The 20,000-nt window shown below is 36.6% G+C and overlaps 1 protein-coding gene across 4 annotated transcripts in view; it reads left to right on the top strand.

Annotated features, from left to right (window-relative positions):
- Window positions 1-2,658: 2,658 nt before the first annotated feature.
- Window positions 2,659-20,000, top strand: part of LOC135199901 (myosin-VIIa-like) — a 104,425-nt gene continuing 87,083 nt past the window's right edge. For 3 of the 4 annotated variants that reach the window (XM_064228037.1, XM_064228031.1, XM_064228044.1), the window contains exons 1-6: window positions 2,660-4,686; window positions 9,344-9,457; window positions 11,083-11,229; window positions 14,071-14,255; window positions 18,341-18,462; window positions 19,208-19,464. In XM_064228037.1, coding sequence (XP_064084107.1) covers window positions 3,049-4,686; window positions 9,344-9,457; window positions 11,083-11,229; window positions 14,071-14,255; window positions 18,341-18,462; window positions 19,208-19,464 — 2,463 coding nt within the window. In that variant the 5' untranslated portion in view covers window positions 2,660-3,048. Of the gene's footprint in view, window positions 4,687-9,343; window positions 9,458-11,082; window positions 11,230-14,070; window positions 14,256-18,340; window positions 18,463-19,207; window positions 19,465-20,000 lie in introns of all 4 variants that reach the window. The other variant, XM_064228024.1, reaches the window with a different exon arrangement.

Here is a 20,000-nt window from a genome sequence, read left to right on the forward strand (position 1 = left end):
ACCCCACACTATAAACCTACCACCCAGTCGAATTGGAGGACTGATAGAGCAAAAAAAAAAAAAAAAAAAAAAAAAAAATAAAAAAAAAAAAAAAAAAAAAAAAAATAATAATAATAATAAAAAATAATAATATTTTGGTAAAAGACCCTCTTTTAGGCAAATACTGTTAAAGAGAGTGGCAGTATAAACCGAGTTGATTTTATATATTGTTTTTTTTTCTATTTTTTATTATAAGAAAAATAGAAAAAACTATATATAAAATAAACTTGCCTAATTCTGCCGTTCTTTTTAATAATAATAATGATGATAATAACAATAATGACAATAGTGTTGATAATAATAATAATATTGATATTTATGGTAAAATCAGCTAATGGGTAGTATGGGAGTTATTAATACCTTGAGTATGAATATGTGTATATGTGTGTGTGTGTATGTATGCGTATGTGTATACTCAGGTAAATAGTTTTACGGTTGTTGGTCCAGTTGTGAGGATTACTTCATCGAGGTCGGTTATCATAGGTTATGGCAGGACGATATACAATGTTGAATAGCAACGCTTACTCATGTCTGGTAATTTTTTTTTCTACCATTATTCTCTCTTCCCTCTGTACCCCTGCCATCCAGCACTGTTGACTAAGACCGTGTACTGAGAGAGAGAGAGAGAGAGAGAGAGAGAGAGAGAGAGAGAGAGCCTCGCAACCACAGAGGAAATTCACCAGTAACATTTGAATTGGAGCAGCTTCGGCATAACGATTAAAGAGAGAGAGAGAGAGAGAGAGAGAGAGAGAGAGAGAGAGAGAGAGAGAGAGAGAGAGGGAAGGGTATTTTGAACACTATAGTATTCGTGACTGAGTTCCAGAGCGAGTTTTCCACACTCACACACACACACACACAGAAATATAGAAAAGAGGGGGTGGATGGAAATTGAGAGAGAGTGAGGTGAGGGTTTAGGGGGCGACCTGTGCATGGGATGGGGGGGTTAGGGATGGGGGTGGGGGAGGAAGCGAGACCACAAACCGACTTCCTGTTTCCGGAGGAATTCTGTCGCTGCCGCTCTTTCTAGCTGTCAGTCATTCTGGGATGGAAGTATTTCCAGGACGAGAGAGAGAGAGAGAGAGAGAGAGAGAGAGAGAGAGAGAGAGAGAGAGAGAAAGTCCTAGTGTAAACAGTATCAACAATATTGACAATAATAACGAGTCATGTAAATAATAACACTGGTTATTACCAATGTGACCTGCAGTCACGTAAAGTTTGATCAGATTGAGGGTGGATTCGATCTGCTCCAATATTACCTGACCGAAGGTCACCTGGATGCCGATGTTTTGTTTTGGTTTGATTTTTCCCCCCTCGTTTTTTTACATCTCTTGCTGGATACGTGATATGGGTCGGTCTCTCTCTCTCTCTCTCTCTCTCTCTCTCTCTCTCTCTCTCTCTCCTCTCACTGTTACTTTGGGGAATATGTGTATATATATATGTATGTATATAATATATATATATAATATATATATATATATATATATTATATATATATAGGGATGATATATACATATATATATATACATAGATATACATATATATATATAATATACATATAAGTATATATATATATTATATATATATATATATATTATAGGGGATATATATGATATATTATATATATATATATATATATATATATATATATATATATATATATATATATATATATATATATATATATATATATCTATATACATCACGCACTTTTGCTGCATTGTTTTGGTTTGACTTTTTTTCCTTTTTTTCCTCTTTTGCACTCTTGGTGAATACGTGATAGGGGTCTCTTCTCTCTTCTTCTTCTCTCTTCTCTCTCTCTCTCTCTCTTCTCTCTCTCTCTCTCTCTCTCTCTCTCTGTTTTCCACGCACTGTTGCTGCAACCAAATTGATTTTTTTATGACGATGGGAGACTCTGGTAATAGTGTGACATGGGAACCAATAAATTATTGACTGCACAAAAGAAAAAAAAACCTAAACTTTCTAACATTTGGGAGAAATATTTCTGTTCGTGGAGATGGACAGCATAACAGAATGCTGAGTCATTTAGGGTAGGAATGTAATATCATTGGGAATAAAATTAACGAGTTTTTGGTTTTTGATTTTGCTCTTGGGAATGTAACTATGATTCTTTATTTTTTATGAGTAATTATTATTATTATTATTATTATTATTATTATTATTATTATTATTATTTTGATTATTAATTATTATTTTATTATTATTATTATTATTATTATTATTATTATTATTATATTATTATTTTCACAATAAGTGTCTTTGGGTTTTTTACATTTCCCAGAATGTATTGATTTTCCATGCCAGTAAATATAATAATACATAATAATAATAATAATAATATAATAATAATAATAATAATAATAATAATAATAACAACAACAACTTCTCTACGGAGTATGATGACATTTGGTATGAAACCATGATTTACTCACTATCAGAATTGTTAATAATAGAATATGTAGCAAAGGTTATTATTATTATTATTATTATTATTATTATTATTATTTATGTAGTAAGAATGACATTTACTTTGCTAATATTAAGCTCCTCCTACTTATTTCATATCACTGAATATTTACGTGTGAGTTACAGAATCAGAAAACAGTGTTAAGTGAACTCTGTAAAACATTCCACATCATATTATTTGCTAAAAATTGTAATATTCACCAGGACAGAAGTAACTGGAGTTTCCAGTATTTTCTTTTTGTCGAAGAGAACACCAGGAAATTATTCAATGACTAAAACTGTTATAGTAAACAAAGAACAATTCAAGTTTTTCTTGTCGGTTTTAAACATATAAATAAGACACACGGACTAACTCTCCTCAGAACTGTTGACAGTTACGCGCCAAATTTTGCGTGCCGTGTGGGACTATTGGTGTATGGTGGTATTTGTATAGAAAACGGGAACGAGAAACTTCAAGATGTAGTCGTTTCACTACGCTAATATTTTTTTGCATCGGCGCTGTGTTTCTCCCAGTTGCTCCCAAGGATGAATGGAGAGAGAGATCATGAGATAACTAGTATGGAAGAGAGGCAGCAGGTGTGGAAAGAGGACAGGAAAGAAGAAGACAAGATAAAGCGAGCTGAGAAAAGAGGGGCCGGAGGAGGTAGCCTTACTGACGAGTGTTCGAGTGATTCGGAGATCGATGACAGAGGTATTGAGTTGAGTCAGGAAGAAGAAGAAGACGGATTTGAAAGTTCGGACGACCAAGACATCATTCGATTCGAACCCGACGGTTTCGTCGTCGACAGCAAGAAAATGGTCGGGAGGAGGAAAGACGGGGAGGGGGTGGCCGTTACTACGAACGGCAAACGGTCCGTTAGTAACGGCGGTGGTGTGACTGGAGTCAGGAAAGAGACAAACGGGCGCGATAAGATCAAAGAATTGCCGAAGACTTCTCCCCCGCACTCGGAAGCTAGACGGGAGAATGGAAGAGAAACCAGGTCTCATTCCGTAAGCAAAGGGCAGCAGCAGGTCTCGAAAACGCCGAGAAAGGCCTCTTTGGAATCTCCCGCGGGCGTCACTAAGGTCGGCAGGTCACCCGGGAACGAGAGTGAAAGCAGAATCATCAGTAACAGGGAACGTAGGGCTAATCGGGAATCACCGCCGGGTAGTAAATCGAAATTGGGCGAGAAGGTTCCTCCGTCGAAATCGAAACCAAAAACTCAGAATCTCGAAAGAACCAAGAAGAGTTCGCCGACTCAGTCGCTGACCAAAACCAAAGGGAACGAATCTCAGACTCGATTGATCGCCAATACTCAGTCGAAACAAAGCGAGACGAACAGGAAGTCTCCCAGTGCCTCTTTCGATACTCAGCAGAAACCGACTGCTAGGAAGGAGACGTCGGACGAAGAATCAAAACCCACGAAAAAGTCATTGGTAAGCGATGCTCAGCTCAAATTACAGGAAAGTCCCCCTCAGGCGAAGGCCCCACAGCCCCAGCCCAAGAGGCTGGCTACGCCCTTGCATTCCAAACCGCTGGAAATGGCCGTCGCCCCCTCTGACGTAGCGAAACGACAGGCGGCCCCGCGCCAGACCAAACCCCAAACTAGTACTACTGAGACGAAACAGCCCCAGCCTTCGCTTCCCGTCACCACATCACCGTCAGAAGTTCTCAAGCAGGAGGTGATTGCTAGCCTGAAGGAATCGCAGAGGCAAAGGGCGTGCCCCACGGAGGAACCGGAGGGCGAAGGTCCCCAAAGCGAGTCAGGAACGACGTTTTCAAACCCTGTCGAAGAAACGAAACCGGACGAGGAAACCGCCCTTCTTGCGAAACCGACAGAACCGGAGACTCGCAACTCTTCTCCCGAGAAGACGCCATCTTTGCCATCTTCTTCGGGGCAGCAAACCAAGTCGCAGACGTACCCAGCGGGCTCCCGAAAGCCGCTAGCGTTTCCGAACGCGAGTTCGTGGAGAACGATGCCCTCCTCCTCCTCCAAGTCGGGGGGCGTGTTGGAGAAAGTAAATATCTATGAAACGTCGGATTTGGTGCAGAATTCAGCCTTCCGCTACTACACTGCTGGAGGCATCAGCGTTGTGGTCGATCCAGAGAGCGGGGTCCAGGATGGCACCTGGAAACCCACCGAGGACGAAAGTACCCCCGTTGACTTTGTCACTGCTAAAGCGGTGTGTAACGGAACATTCTGCTTGCATGCTATGTCTAATTAACAACAATAGGCTTACTATGAAAGCATTTACATTCGTGCATACAGATCTGATATAAGATCCGGTATGTAGACGGATTAATTTTGGGTCATAAAAATCCGACAGTTTATTATTTTAAGGTCCATGTTTACATACATAGGTATGAAAGGTTAACTATTTTTGATAGAGAGTGAATGGAATGAAAGAATTCACTTATCCAGCTTCATGGATCAATATAATTTTCTTTTATCTCTCCTATTTCCTTAATTTGCTTTCAGGTCTCATTTACGCCCATTAACTCTTGCATCACACTGTCAAGGTTTTTTTTTTTTATCAGCTTCAGTAATGTTTTGTTTTTCATAAGTCAGGGTCATTGACCTTAACCCTTGGCCTTTCCCTATCTGGGCTCTGTTCTGGCATGCGTTTAATATCTCTCAGTGTAGTTTTCATGCTTTTTTTGTGAGTTATTGAACTTATCAGCACTTCTTGATTTTATATTTTTATTTGCTTTCCTTGGGAGCATAAATTTCCATATGGAGGTATCTCTTTTTTCTATATATTCTGAGAACTCTTTGTATCAGTACCTTGTAAGATACGTGAGCAAGGACGCATGGAGAGAGAGAGAGAGAGGGATTTTGCTCAGTGAATTCTTGAGAAATATCTGAGTTCTGGTTTAAGGTTTGGGTACAAGCAGCAGCATTTTTTTCCCGACAAACGGTACGAGAGAGAGAGAGTGAGTTATGGTACTTTTACTTATTTTTTATGAAATGTCATATTAGATGGAATATGGTCCTCATCTATGTCATTTGCTTGTCACTTGCGATATTAATGGCCTTCTCTCTCTCTCTCTCTCTCTCTCTCTCTCTCTCTCTCATCACCTTTGACGTGACAAATTACGATTTATGCCAGCCGCCATTTTGTTATTTTTTTTCTCAGCCGCCATTTTCCAATTTTTTTTTCTGCCTTTTCGTTTTTTTATTCTTACGAGTAGGCCGTCATTACACACTTTTCTCCTTTTTTTGCGAGTAAGTTGTAATTAGACTTAATGAGTAATTACTCGGCTAATGGGTCATATCTCTTTCAGGTTCAATTCTTGGGGTCATTTAAGAGCCACACTTTCTATTTCCACGCCATTTTTTTCTTGTTCATTTTTATTTTCGTAGTTCATTGTCCCACTAATCCATTAGATTCAATCACGCAATTTTGAGTTTCCACTCAATTTCGTTCTCTTCTCGAGCCAGTTGTTTCATTCCAATGTGTTGTTTCGCCTCCATTTCATTTAGCCAGCTCCATTTTGTTTTTCCAGTATATTTGATCCTTATAATATTCCATTTTCCTTAACCGGTTTGATTAAACGTCGCACTTTTGCTTTTTCAGCCAATTTTATTCACTTCTCTATTTTGTTGTTTCATTCCAGTATGTTGTTTCTACTTCTCCATTCTGTTGTTTCATTCCAGTATGTTGTTTCTACTTCTCCATTCTGTTGTTAAATTCATGCATGTTGTTTCTTACTCTCCATGCTGTTGTTTCATTCCAGCATGTTTTTTCTACTTCTCTATTTTGTTGTTTTATTCCAGTATGTTGTTTCTACTTCTCCATTCTGTTGTTTCATTCCAGTAGGTTGCTTTTACTCCATGCTGCTGTTTCATTCCAGTTAGTTGTTTCTCCTCCATTCAGTTTTCCTATTTTTTAAAATCCATTTTGAGTATTATATTTTCTCTAAATAAAGCATTCATTACTAATCATTGTATTATGGGATGTTCACCTTATTTATAGAATTTTTCAATTATAATTAGGTCTTTATTCACAAAATGTTCAACAAATATTTTTCCTAGAATTTTTAGGATGTATTTCATATAACTTTCATGATATATTTTATATAACTTCAGGATATATTTCATATAACCTTTAGGATATACTTCATATAACTTTTAGGATATGTTTCATATAACTTTTAAGATATATTTCATATAACTTTTAAGATATATTTCATATAAACTTTAGGATATACTTCATATAAACTTTAGGATATATTTCATATAACTTTTAGGATATATTTCATATAACTTTTAGGATATATTTCATATAACTTTTAAGGATATATTTTTTTATAACTTTTAAGATATATTTCATATAACTTTTAGGATATATTTCATATAACCTTAGGATATACTTCATTTAACTTTTAGGATATATTTCATATAACTTTTAGGATATATTTCATATAACTTTTAGGATATATTTCATATAACTCTTAAGATATATTTCATGTAACTTTTAGGATATATTTCATATAACATTTATGGATATTTTTCATATAACTTTCAGGATATATTTCAAATAACTTTTGGGATATATTTCATATAACTTTTAGGATATAATTCAGATAACCTTTAGGATATACTTCATATAACATTTAGAATATATTTCCTATAACTTTTAAGATATATATGATATAACTTTCAGGATATATTTCATGTAACTTTTAGGATGTTTGTACCGTTGCATGAAGAACTAAAGATATGTTTTTAAGTTTGATATGGCAGATTTAATGTAGATATTCAGTTATATTTTGAACCTGAATAGAGCTTAATCTTATGAGAGAAGTAGGCCACAGACATAAATATATCATTTGAATTTTCAATACCGACTAATTCCTCCTTCCTCTTCCCCCCTCCCCACATTCTTCTCTTTCGTCTTCTTCTTCCCTTCTTCTTTGATAAAGATGCAGAATGGCATTGACAATGATTAGACCTCGACCGATACAATGGTCGCTGTAGGCACGAGTATGAAACGCTGGTGTTGGAGGAGGAGGAAGGGAGGGTGTTGAGGGAGGTATAAGGCCCCCTCCCTGTTATTGTTCTTGAAGGTTTTGGTTTAGAGGAATGTTAGATCTTGTGGGCTACTCGGTAACCCGATTTCTCCGTGACGGGGCTTTGAAATTATCTCCTGACTACGTATTGCTTGACTGACCGGGTGAGACAATCGCATTTTGGTTCCTGGAGACGACAGAGAGAGAGAGAGAGAGAGAGAGAGAGAGAGAGAGAGAGAGAGAGAGAGAGAGAGAGAGAGAGAGAGTTGTTATAGCCTAATATTCTCTGCTTACTTACATGACCACAATAATTCGTTGCGCAAATATTTCAACAGCAAGAAAGAACGCATATGAGTACAGACGAGAGAGAGAGAGAGAGAGGAGAAGAGAGAGATTGTTATAGCCTAAGATTCTCTGCATACTTGTAGGCCCTGTAATAATTCGTTGCGTAAACATAGGCCAGTAAACAAAGAACTCAAGACTAGTTAAATAACCACGTGTTTCCTTTTTGATAAAGGTGTGTGTGTGTGTGTGTGAGAGAGAGAGAGAGAGAGAGAGAGAGAGAGAGAGAGAGAGGTACGCTTTCTAAGCTGGTCATCTCATGCTTCTCGAAGTACAGAAAAAGGAAACTGGTGTTACAGCGGAGTTCCGCTTCATCAGAGAGAGAGAGAGAGAGATAAGAGGCGTACAGGGGGGCTTAATTAGAGGCGCTTTCATACCTCAAGGGAAGCGACTCATTTCGACGAGACTGGAGAATCTCGCATAAGAAGTAGATGGTCTCTCTGTGTCTCTCATGTATTATATATGAAGTTGGTCTCTCTCTGTCTCTCGTATTATATATGAGGCTCTTCTCTCTCTCTCATGTATTATGTATGAGGTCCATGTAGGTATGCGTATGTGTGTGTTTGTATATAGATCTCTTAATGTATGTCTAATCACTGTCTTAATGTATAATTGTATAATTAGGTACTTAAAAACCTTCACTTTTTTACTTTTTTTTTTATATCTAATTTGCATACGTGATTTTTTTTTAAAAGTTTCTTTCTTTCGATTTCGCCCAAGAGAAAGTCTTTCACAAAATTAATGTTAATTATACTAAAGCTAATCTTCATTTTAAATTTGTTTCACCTCCAGGCAACCATGTCTAGTTGTTCTCTCTCTCTCTCTCTGTATATATATATACATATATATCATATTATATATATATATAATATTATATATATATATATATATAGATATATATAGATATTTGGGCATTGTGGCAGTGACATTTGACCTGGTTTACTCTGGGTACCAGCCCTTAACCAGGGAAACTTCTCATAAAAATGCCCATTTTCTACACTTATAAATAATATTTACATCCATATTTCACTGTATCCTCAATCACGGTAGTTAGATTTTGTAATTTTTTTATTAATAGCTTCTAAAGTTTTCTTAAGTTTGCAAGTTTGCAACGTTTTTCTTCTTCAATTGTTTCTAAAGTTTTCTCATTTTTTATTTAATAGCTTCTAAAGTTTTCTTAAGTTTGTATGTTTTCCCATTCACATTTTTCAACGTTTTTCTCCTTCAATTATTTCTAACGATTTCTCGAGTTTTAAAGTTTCATTATTCATCATTCTAAATTTGCAGGTTTTCTCATTCATATTTCTCAACGTTTTTCTTCCTTCACTTATTTCTAAAGTTTTCTTATGAATTATTTTAAATTTGCAGGTTTTCTCATTCATATTTTTCAACGTTTTTCTTCTCCAATTATTTCTACAGTTTTCTCAAGTTTTAAGATTTTATTATTTGTAATTTCTAATGGTTTTCTCCTTTCTTTCATTCCAGGGTGACTACATCTGGATCGAGCCCGTCTCCAGGAGGGAGTTCGATGTGGCCATCGGCGCCAGGGTAGTCAGCGCCGAAGGGAGGCGAATCCAAGTTCAGGACGACGACGGGAATGTGAGTCGTTTTTATTTTTTATTTATTTAATTTTTTATTTATTATTTTCGGGGTATATATATATATATATATATATATATATATATATATATATATATATATATATATATATATATTTATTTTTTATTTTTTTTGCATATTGACCTTTATTCTTATTTCTTCTCGCGACGACGAGAATGTGAGTCTGTTTTTTTTAAAATGTATTTTGTATTTATTATTTTTGGGTTAATTTTTTTACAATTTAATTTTGTATTTATTATTTTTAGGTTATTTTATTTTGCATAGGGACCTTTACTCTTATTTATTCTGGCGACGACGAGAATGTGAGTCTAGTTTTTTTGTATTTATCAATTTTGGGTTAATTTAAAAAAAATTTAATTTTGTGTTTATTATTTTTTGGTTATTTTATTTTGGATATTCACCTTTATTCTTATTTCTTCTCTTGACACGGTAATGTGAGTCTGTTTTTTTTTTTTCGTATTTATTTAATTTAATTTATTATTTTTGTTTTGTTTATCATATTTTGCATATTGACCTTTATAGTTTATTCCTTCTCGTCACTATCCATTCTCTTCCGTATGCATTTTCTATTCCTGTACTCTTGTCCCATCTTAATATTTTTCTTATCATACCCCCCATTCCTCCTCCTCCTCCTCCTCCTGCTCTCACTTCTTTATCCTCCCTCTCTTCATTCTCATTTATTCTCTTCTATCTCATTCCCATTCCCTTTTTTATCTACGTCCTATTCGTCCTTCTGTTGTTTCTCATCCCCCTCTTCTGTTCTTTTTCCTCCCCCTCTTCTTTCTCTTCGTTCTCACCCCATTTTTTCGTTATCATTCACCTCTTACACCTTATCTTCTCATTCCCTTTTTTTTTATTCTCTTTATCCTTTCATTTTTCTTCTTCCCCCTTTCGTGCGTTTTCTTCTTTCCTTTATCCCTTGTTCCTACACTCTCTCTCTCTCTCTCTCTCTCTCTCTCTCCAATCCTCAATCCTTCTATTTTTCCTCTTCTCTCTTTCATCCTTTCATCCGTTTTCTTCCTTCTTTTATCCCCTTTTGTCCTTCCTACTCTCTCTCTCTCTCTCTCTCTCTCTCTCTCTCTCTCTCTCTCTCTCTCTCTCTCTCTCTCTCCAGTCCTTCCATTTTTCCTCTTCTCTCTTTCATCCGTTTTCTCTCTTCCTTTATCCCCATTGTCCTCTCTCTCTCTCTCTCTCTCTCTCTCTCTCTCCTCTCTCTTCTCTCTCTCTTTAACCCTTTTTTTTTTTCTTTTCTTTCCTCCTTCCCCCGTTCTTCTTATTTGTCTTCTACTTCTCTCTCTTTGTCTCTCTCTAGTTCTTCCAATTTTCTGCTTCTCTCTTTCATCCTTTCATCGGTTTTCTTCTCTCTCTCTCTCTCTCTCTCTCTCTCTCTCTCTCTCTCTCTCTCTCTCTCTCCAGTTCCTCCATTTTTCTTTCTCTCTCCTCTCTCTCTCTCTCTCTCTCTCTCTCTCTCTCTCTCCAGCATCTTCCTCATCTCCCGCATTCTCTTCTGCCTTTTCCAGCTTCCCACACATCTCCTGTCAAAAGCGGAGTCCACCTTGACAAAACGTAAACAAACCTTCGCCTCATTCTTCTTCTTCTTGCAGGAGCAATGGCTGACTCCAGAGCGCCGCATCAAAGCCATGCACCCGACCTCGGTGCAGGGCGTCGAGGACATGATCAGCCTGGGTGACCTCCACGAGGCCGGCATCCTGAGGAACCTCCTCATCAGATATAACGACAACCTCATTTATGTAAGTGTGTGAATGTGTGTGTTCGTTCGTTCGTTTGTTTCGACTGTCGGTTGAGAGGAGAGGTTGGTTTATCAGATCGTTTTTTGTTCGTGTTTCAATGTAGCATCGTTTATATATATATTTATATATATATATATATATATATATATATATATATATATATATATATATATATATATTATATATATCTACTATATATATATATATATATATACATAATACGTGCTTTTTTACATGAATACATACGTCAATACTTACGTATAAATGAATACATACGGCAATACTTACGTATATATGACACAGCACCATATTTTGTTAATACACACATAGTACTCTTGTATATATGGCATATCACTATAACTTTTATTCGGAAATGAACTCATTACTATATCTAGCAATTCAGCTTTCATTTTTAGGTTATGAGACCCTTATCCTGTCCGTTGTAAAGTGAAGGAGCCAAGAATTCCTTGTGAATATTAAAAATCAAGAATTATGGGTCTATATCGATAGCCATTGGTACCCAACAACCCTTTCCTGGCTTCTAGTAAACCCCGACATAAAACTTCAATTAAATTCTTGAGTACGTTAAAGATATTTTGTAGATTAATCAAATAGATAAAAAAAAAATCAGATCCTGGTGATTATGTAACCACCGAACGTTCGGCTTCGTTGACGGAATGAAATAAGTTATTTTCTACCAGAGTCAACAACAGACTAACTAACAGTTTGTCTGTCGTAAACAGCTAAATGATTATGAAATTTCAGATATCCAATTACCAAAGGAATACTTCTGGTGATAGAAGTTCACTCTCGACGTGGTTCGGAAGTCACGTAAAACCGTCGGTCCCGTTGCTGAAAAACCACTGGTTCCATGCAACGTAAAAACACCATACAAACAAACAAAACAAACCAAAGGAATACGTATGCGTTATTATTATTATTCTTACACTAAATATCGCTCATTCTTGAGGGACAAGCTAGAAAGGCCACTAATTTGAATGGCAAACTTACATAGAATAGATCGTCTCCAAGTTAACAAAAAATAAAAATAGATATTTTTATTCACTTTTATATATTGTATTCTAGAGATACAGAAACGAATCCTTGAAGATAAAAAAAAAACGTAAATATGTAAACGCATAAACAAAAACATGTCATGTGCGTGACGTTTTGAAAATGAACTCGTAGAATTACCTCATTGAATACAAGACAAAACCAATGGGAGAACATCGTTGAAGACTGACAAGATCCTTGTAGAATTCCCCCACCAGTTTATCATGTTCCAATAACGAATTCAGGTCCCTTACGTCATCCCGGACCTGTTGGATAAAGGACACGAAGCCTCTGATTTTGCTTTATGTAACACAGCTGTAATTATTTTCTGTATATGAGGATGAGGGAACAAATAAGCAAATATATACCTGAAGCCACTCTGTCCTACCTTTAACTGAATAGGAAAATTAGCTGTATTCAAATATATATACATATATAATGTGTGTATATATATATATATATATATATATATATAGTATATTATATATATATATTTTATATATATATATATATATATATATATATATTTATATATAATATATATATATATATATATATATATATATATATATATATATAGTACACGCACAAATGGAGCTGACTTCTTATTCAATTTAAAGGTAAGGCAGAGTGGCTTTAGGTTATATATGTTTTTTATATACTATATAGTACATATGTATATATATACATATATAATATATATATATATATATATATATATATATATATATATATATATATATATATTAAACACATATGACATACACACGTACTTAAGTATAAAAGTGCACGTATGTTTACATACATGGTCGTGTAAGCAAAAACGAGTTACAATGAAACAACGCATGCAAATTCTCTATAAAGAAATCTGCATACAACCGCTCCAGATAACCAGCTTAACGGTGCCCGCATACGAGAGTCATGTCAGGTCACGGAAAGTAAAAAAAAAAAAAAAAAAAAAAAAAACACTGACACTCATCCTTCACCTTACCGCTTGCATGCCGATTGGCTGTTGACTCTTTTTTTATCTCTCCTTTCGTCCATTGTTTTGAGAGCGAAGGAGGAAAAGGAACTGAGATAAAAGAATAGATGCGCAGAATTTTAGTGGCTTATTTTTATGACGGTCGTATAGCATTATATTTCCTTCCTGGTACAGAATGACCTGGTTTCAATTCGATTTCTAGTTGTCTGAAAAGAAAGTTACTGTCCAACCTCAGATCTTAGGATCTACTGAGGCTAGAGGGCTGCAAATCGGTATGTTAGTCATCCACCTTCCGGTCATCGAACATACCAAATTGCAACCCACTAGCCTCGGTAGTTTCTAATTCAAGCTTGAAGTTAGCCATGATCTTGCCGTGGCTGAAAGTTTCATGGCCAGCGGCTGTGTTTCATGGAGCTTGACATTATACGCTGTACAGAAAACTCGATGCAATTTTTACTTGATTAATTTTAATATTTGTCAGGAAATGTTGGACGTATATTTTTGTCTTCGGTATTGAGTGCTTTTTATTGATGGTTCTTAATGGATTTTCACTTCTTAATGTGGTTATTATTTTTATCATTTTGATCTGTCATTTAATCTTTGTTATTTCTCATTCATTGTGTATTCTTATCTCCTTAGTTCCTTTACCGCACTGGGCTACTTTCCACTTTGGTGACCTGGAGTACCATTTAGCTGTCAGAAATAGGATTGCATCCATACGTACTTGTAAATTAAGCGATAATACCGACACAAAACCATACATACACAACAGATTGACTTATATACCGTTATTATTTATCTTCCAGACGTATACAGGTTCCATTCTCGTAGCCGTGAACCCGTACCAGATCCTGCCCATCTACACGGTCGACCAAATCAAATTGTACAGAGGAAAGAAAATTGGTGAACTTCCCCCCCACATATTCGCCATCGGGGACAGCTGTTACAACAACATGCGCAGATTTAAGCAGGACCAATGTATAGTTATCAGGTAAGGGAGGATCTCTCTCTCTCTCTCTCTCTCTCTCTCTCTCTCTCTCTCTCTCTCTCTCTCCTTGAAATAATTTCATACTCCCAGTCTCTCCTGGAAATATTTCTAAATGGTAACTGTTGCTTGCCTGTCTCATGGCAGTAAACTTCTTCTTCTTCTTCTTCTTCTTCTTCTTCTTCTTAAATTCTTCTTCTTTCTTCTTTCTTCTTCTCTCTTCTTCTCTCTCTCTCTCTCTCTCTCTCTCTCTCTCTCTCTAGGAAATATTTTTATACTCCTTGAAATATTGTTCTACTGTTATTTGCTGTTTGTGTGTCTCATGGCAATTAACATCTCTCTCTCTCTCTCTCTCTCTCTCTCTCTCTCTCTCTCTCTCTCTCACACATAAACACACACACACAAACACACACACACACACACACACAATCAAGAATCTTATCACCAAAAGCGATATGATTTGTTATCACAGTTTTAATGAAGGAACTTTTCTAAAGTGCTTTGGAAAATCCTTTTCTCTCTCTCTCTCTCTCTCTCTCTCTCTCTCTCTCTCTCTCTCTCTCTCATGTCACGGGTTCCTCTTTCTACAAGCATTATTCATTTTTTCTTCTATTACCCTCAGTTGTAAGTTCATCTTGTATTCTCCTAAAGACACACAAAGCCTTTATCTTCCACTTTCTGTAACTTAATCAACAAAATCTATTTATGTTCTTGTCACTCTTATCGTAGACATTGCATATCGACTTTTTATTCGGTCCAATCCGGGACGTGTTTTTATTCTTTCTAATATTATATTTTGTCGATGCGAATTCTAGACGGGTTCTTCCATGCACTAGAAGGACCAGACTCTTCCGTGCCTGGGCGTACCTGTCATGACTTGGCCTTGTAATATTTCGAAAGCTGAATGAACAAACTGTTTCAAATAAAACATTCTCTCTCTCTCTCTCTCTTCTCTCTCTCTCTCTCTCTCTCTCTCCCCGCCCGCTATCTCGCTCTCTCTCTCTCTCTCTCTCTCTCTCTCTCTCTCTCTCGTGGTACAAAAGTAAAGCCATCGGCTCTCAACTGAAGGACCCACGTTCGATCCCGTGATTTGTACCTGGTTGCCAGTTAACTGTTGTGGGTTACAGCTGAGAGAGGAGAGAAATTATCCATCAGATGCTTTTATTTAGCCTATTTTAGTCAGATTTTTACACATTTTTCGTAGATATTATACATGAAAATATCTTTGATTCATAATATTGCAAATGGTGGTGTTTCCATGTCAGATACAGAAAAGTAAGTCACATGATCACATGACGTCAGTAGTTATATATCATGGTTATAGTTATGTTCGTAAGCACGAAGGCTCATGCGTGCTCACGCACGTAATCTACGTAATGTGAACCAATATATTTCGCTCTGTACGCTGACTGAATACTTACCCGTACAGAGGAGCATAACAATCTCTCTCTCTCTCTCTCTCTCTCTCTCTCTCTCTCTCTCTCTCTCTATATATATATATATATATATATATATATCTATATATATATATATATATATATATATATATATGAGCGAATTCCACAGGAAAATGATAGTCAGAAATCCAAGCGCTTTCGTCTTTACTCAGACATTGTCAAGGAGTTAACTCCTTGACAATGTCTGAGTAAAGACGAAAGCGCTTGGATTTCTGACTATCATTTTCCTGTGGAATTCGCTTATTTATGAAGTCACGTGCATCTACTGTGATTTTTTAAGGATATATATTATATATATATATATATCTATATATATATATCACACACATACACACACATACATAATATACATACAAACATACATACATTCTTTGAATGAACAATCACTCAGGCCTTTCAATTGCTAATATTAGCCTGCAGAGAGAGAGAGAGAGAGAGAGAGAGAGAGAGAGAGAGAGAGAGAGAGAGAGAGAGAGACATGTAATGTGAGGTTCAGATAAGATTAGATAAAATAGCGATCTCGAGGTAAGGAGATAAAGAATTATATATATAAAAAACAGCTTCACAATTTTCAACGAAAACATTTTTGTTGAATGAAAAAAAAATTTCCTCATTTTTCCTGTTCTTTGTTTTTTCGTCTTTATTTTTCTTTCTTGAAATGTCAGTGACGAAAGGAATGTTATTTGATAAACGCCACAAAGTTCCACAAAGTTAGATAAACTCTTTCAATTCCTTATAAACCGACAGCTGTTTGGCTAACATACTTTGACATCTGTTATACCTCTGTAATACTCACTGGAGATGCAAGGGTAAGCTTTAGAAACAGTTGTCTGAGTAGATAAGGAATGAAGTGGATTGAATCGTACTTTTGAAGTTGAATCTATATCAGTTACAAAAGGGAAGAGTAACACTTTTTTTCATTTTCACGAGTGACTTTTTTTGTAAAGAATGCGAGCCTTTAGTATATATACATGCATACACATACATATCTATATACATATAAACACATATAGATATAAACATATATAAATTTTTCGTAAATTAAGACAGCAAACAAAAACTTTTTTTTCTCTTATAATTATTTTGTCGAATGCCCAAAACAAAAGTACCTCCTGCTTGCATTTCCTTTGAATTTACTTGCCACCATAAAATTAGGTCAAAATTATGAAATACAAAGGGGCCCCTTAGAAGTGGCCTGTATTATTTGGTCAGCGAAAGGTACAGAAAAAAGAAGAGTAATATCCCCTTCTTCTGTATCCGAGTGAGGTGGAGAAGTAGGTAATGGCATTTGCCTCTTAACAAATGCAAGCTCATGGCCCATTGGATGGTGCCTCCTCCCTCCCCCTCTCCCTTCCTCTCTCCACCTTCTACCCTCTCCATTCCTCCCCTCCCCCAAGGTCCTGGCGGTGTTATGCCCCTGTTGTTGTTTCCTTACTGTTTTTCGAACTAGGGTCGTGGCCAGGCATAGAAAGAGTTCGATCTGTGTTCGATTCAGCTACATTCTCGTGTCCCTGTTGTTTCGTTTGGTAAAAGTTTTTTTCTGCCTTGGTGTCTTTTTTTGCTTTTCTTTAATGTTGTTTCGTCTGTATTACTTTTTTTGTATATTATTTTATCGATTATTTTCTGTTATTTCTATTTCTATTTGATGGTGACTGTTTCGTGCTTTTTCTGGTTTGTCCAAAATTCTTCGATCTCTGTTTCTTGTTGATTCATTCGGCAGCTGGTTGTGTCTACATTAGTCTTCTATGAAGCTTTTAATCTGTTGCCACGTTCCTTCACTTCCTCATAATGAATTCGTCTGAGGTGCTCAAATTAATTGCAGAGGCAAGAATACGTGATTTGCAAATACGAAGTGAAATTACTCTTTAGTTTATGTGAACTCGTAAAGGTTTCATGAAAGGTATAGGATTGACGTAACCAAGGATTATTGCAAGCAACTCTCTCTCTCTCTCTCTCTCTCTCTCTCTCTCTCTCTCTCTCTCTCTCTCTCTCTCTCTCTCTCTCTTCTTAAATTAGGTTTTGTATGTATTTGTGTGGTTTACGTACCGCGTAACTGGTCTGGTTAACGAACTGACTCAGTGGTCTGGTTAAGGAACTGATAGAGGTGTTTGGTTAACGAACCGACTCATTGGTCTGGTTAAGGAACTGATGGAGTTGTTTGGTTAACGAACCGACTCAGTGGTCTGGTTAACGAACTGACTCATGGACTGGTTAACAAACTGACTCAGTGGTCTGGTTTAGGAACTGATAGAGTTGTTTGGTTAATGAACTGATAGAGTGGTTTGGTTAAGGAACTGAGTCACTGGTCTGGTTAACGAACTGATAGAGTTGTCTGGTCAACGAACTGACTCAGTGGTCTGGTTAACGAACTGACTCAGTGATCTGAGACTTTGAAGACATGTTTGTGACTAATCTGATGAGTTTGTGTGACATTACCTAACATTATGTTATTATGAGGGTGCAATGAACGCGCAGCTTGTTATTCTAATGTTGCAGGGTTGTGCCAGGAGCATTTTATCCAAACTTTATATAATTTTATATCTTCTGGAAAGAAAACTATGGTGCCTGCTTTGTCTGTCCAGAATTAGAATAGACCTCTGCGCATAAAAACTATAATTTTGCTCTTGGTTTCAGTGGAGAATCCGGTGCTGGAAAGACGGAGAGCACGAAGCTGATCCTCCAGTACTTGGCTGCCATTTCTGGAAAACACTCCTGGATCGAGCAGCAGATTCTGGAGGCCAATCCCATCTTGGAAGGTAGGGCAGTTTTTAGTTTCTCTTGATATACATATATTTTATTTGTCAGGGTTTCGATATAGGCATAAATGTTAATAATATAATATTCTTCTATATTACTGGAATGTCTGGAATCCTGTATAATGAAAACTAAGCTATGTTTTCCAGTATCTTCCAGGATTTACAGGAAACTCTTTCTGGAAACGTTAATAATAAAAATCAAGCTCGCCGTTTTCCAGTGTCTTCTTGCCTTTGCTGGCAACATTCTGGAAACAAAAATTTCCATATCTCCAACTATGCTGGAAAGATTCTGAAAAATTAAAATTTTCTGGCTTCCAAGTTAAGCTGGAAAGATTTTGAAAACTAACAATTTTCTGTCTTCCAGGCTATGCTGAAATATTCTGGAAACTTAAAGATTTCCAATTTCTTTCAGTCTTTGATAGAAACATTCTGGAAACTGGAAAATGTCCATGTCTTCCAAGATATGCTGGAAAGATTCTGAAAATTTAGAAGGTCCATGTCTTCCAAGCTATGCTGGAAAGAATCTGGAAACTTAAAATCTCTATGTTTTCCATTCTATGCTGGAAAGATTCTGGAAACTTCAAATCTCCCTGTCTTCCAAGCTATGCTGGAGAGATTCTGGAAACTTGAAATGTCCATGTCTTCTAAGTTATGTTGGAAAGATTCTGGAAACTTAAAATCTCCATGTCTTCCAAGCTATATGCTGGAAAGATTCTGGAAACCTAACCATTTCCTTTGCTTCCAGCCTTCGGAAACGCAAAGACCATCCGGAATGACAACTCCTCCCGCTTCGGCAAGTACATCGACATCCACTTCACCAAGGACGGCGTCATCGAGGGCGCGTCCATCGAGCAGTACCTGCTGGAGAAGTCCCGCATCGTGTCCCAGGGGCAGGACGAGAGGAATTACCACGTCTTTTACTGCATGCTGGCTGGATTGACCCGAGAGGAGAAGCAGAAGCTGGAGGTGTCTGATGCCTCCCAGTACAAGTACCTGACGGGGGTGAGGTTCTGATCATCTTTGCTTCTGAAGGTGGTGGTGTCACAAGCACACCTACGGCTTCTTTTATTTTTTTTTTTCTGATTGTTACCACATAAGGGCATGGATTGCCCACCCCACTGACCTTCTCACCTGACAAACTAGTCTTGCTGACAAACAGTCTGGACTAATTAGCCAGTAATATTTTTTTATTCTTGTAAATTTGAAGTCACCTGTGTTGGAATAAGTTTTGCCAAAACAGATTTTGCTGCTCGGTGGAAACTTTGGTGGTTTGATAGAAATAGAAGACAGGAAAGTACTAATGTATCATTATTCATATGTTTAAAGAGGAATCATGAGTGATGCATCTAAATCATTTGAGACCTAAACGTGGACTGACTGCTTTCTTTCAGGTTGAATGAGACCTGTGCACCAGGCTCTTTAGCTTCCTGTATCACTACCCTAATCCAGTAAGAAAGAAATGATAAATATTGTGAATAAAAAAGTCATAAGAAAATATACTGTAATATCGGACTTGACAACTAGATAATATTAGACTA

Source organism: Macrobrachium nipponense, chromosome 23, assembly GCF_015104395.2.
Source record: "Macrobrachium nipponense isolate FS-2020 chromosome 23, ASM1510439v2, whole genome shotgun sequence".
NCBI classification, from domain to species: domain Eukaryota; kingdom Metazoa; phylum Arthropoda; class Malacostraca; order Decapoda; family Palaemonidae; genus Macrobrachium; species Macrobrachium nipponense.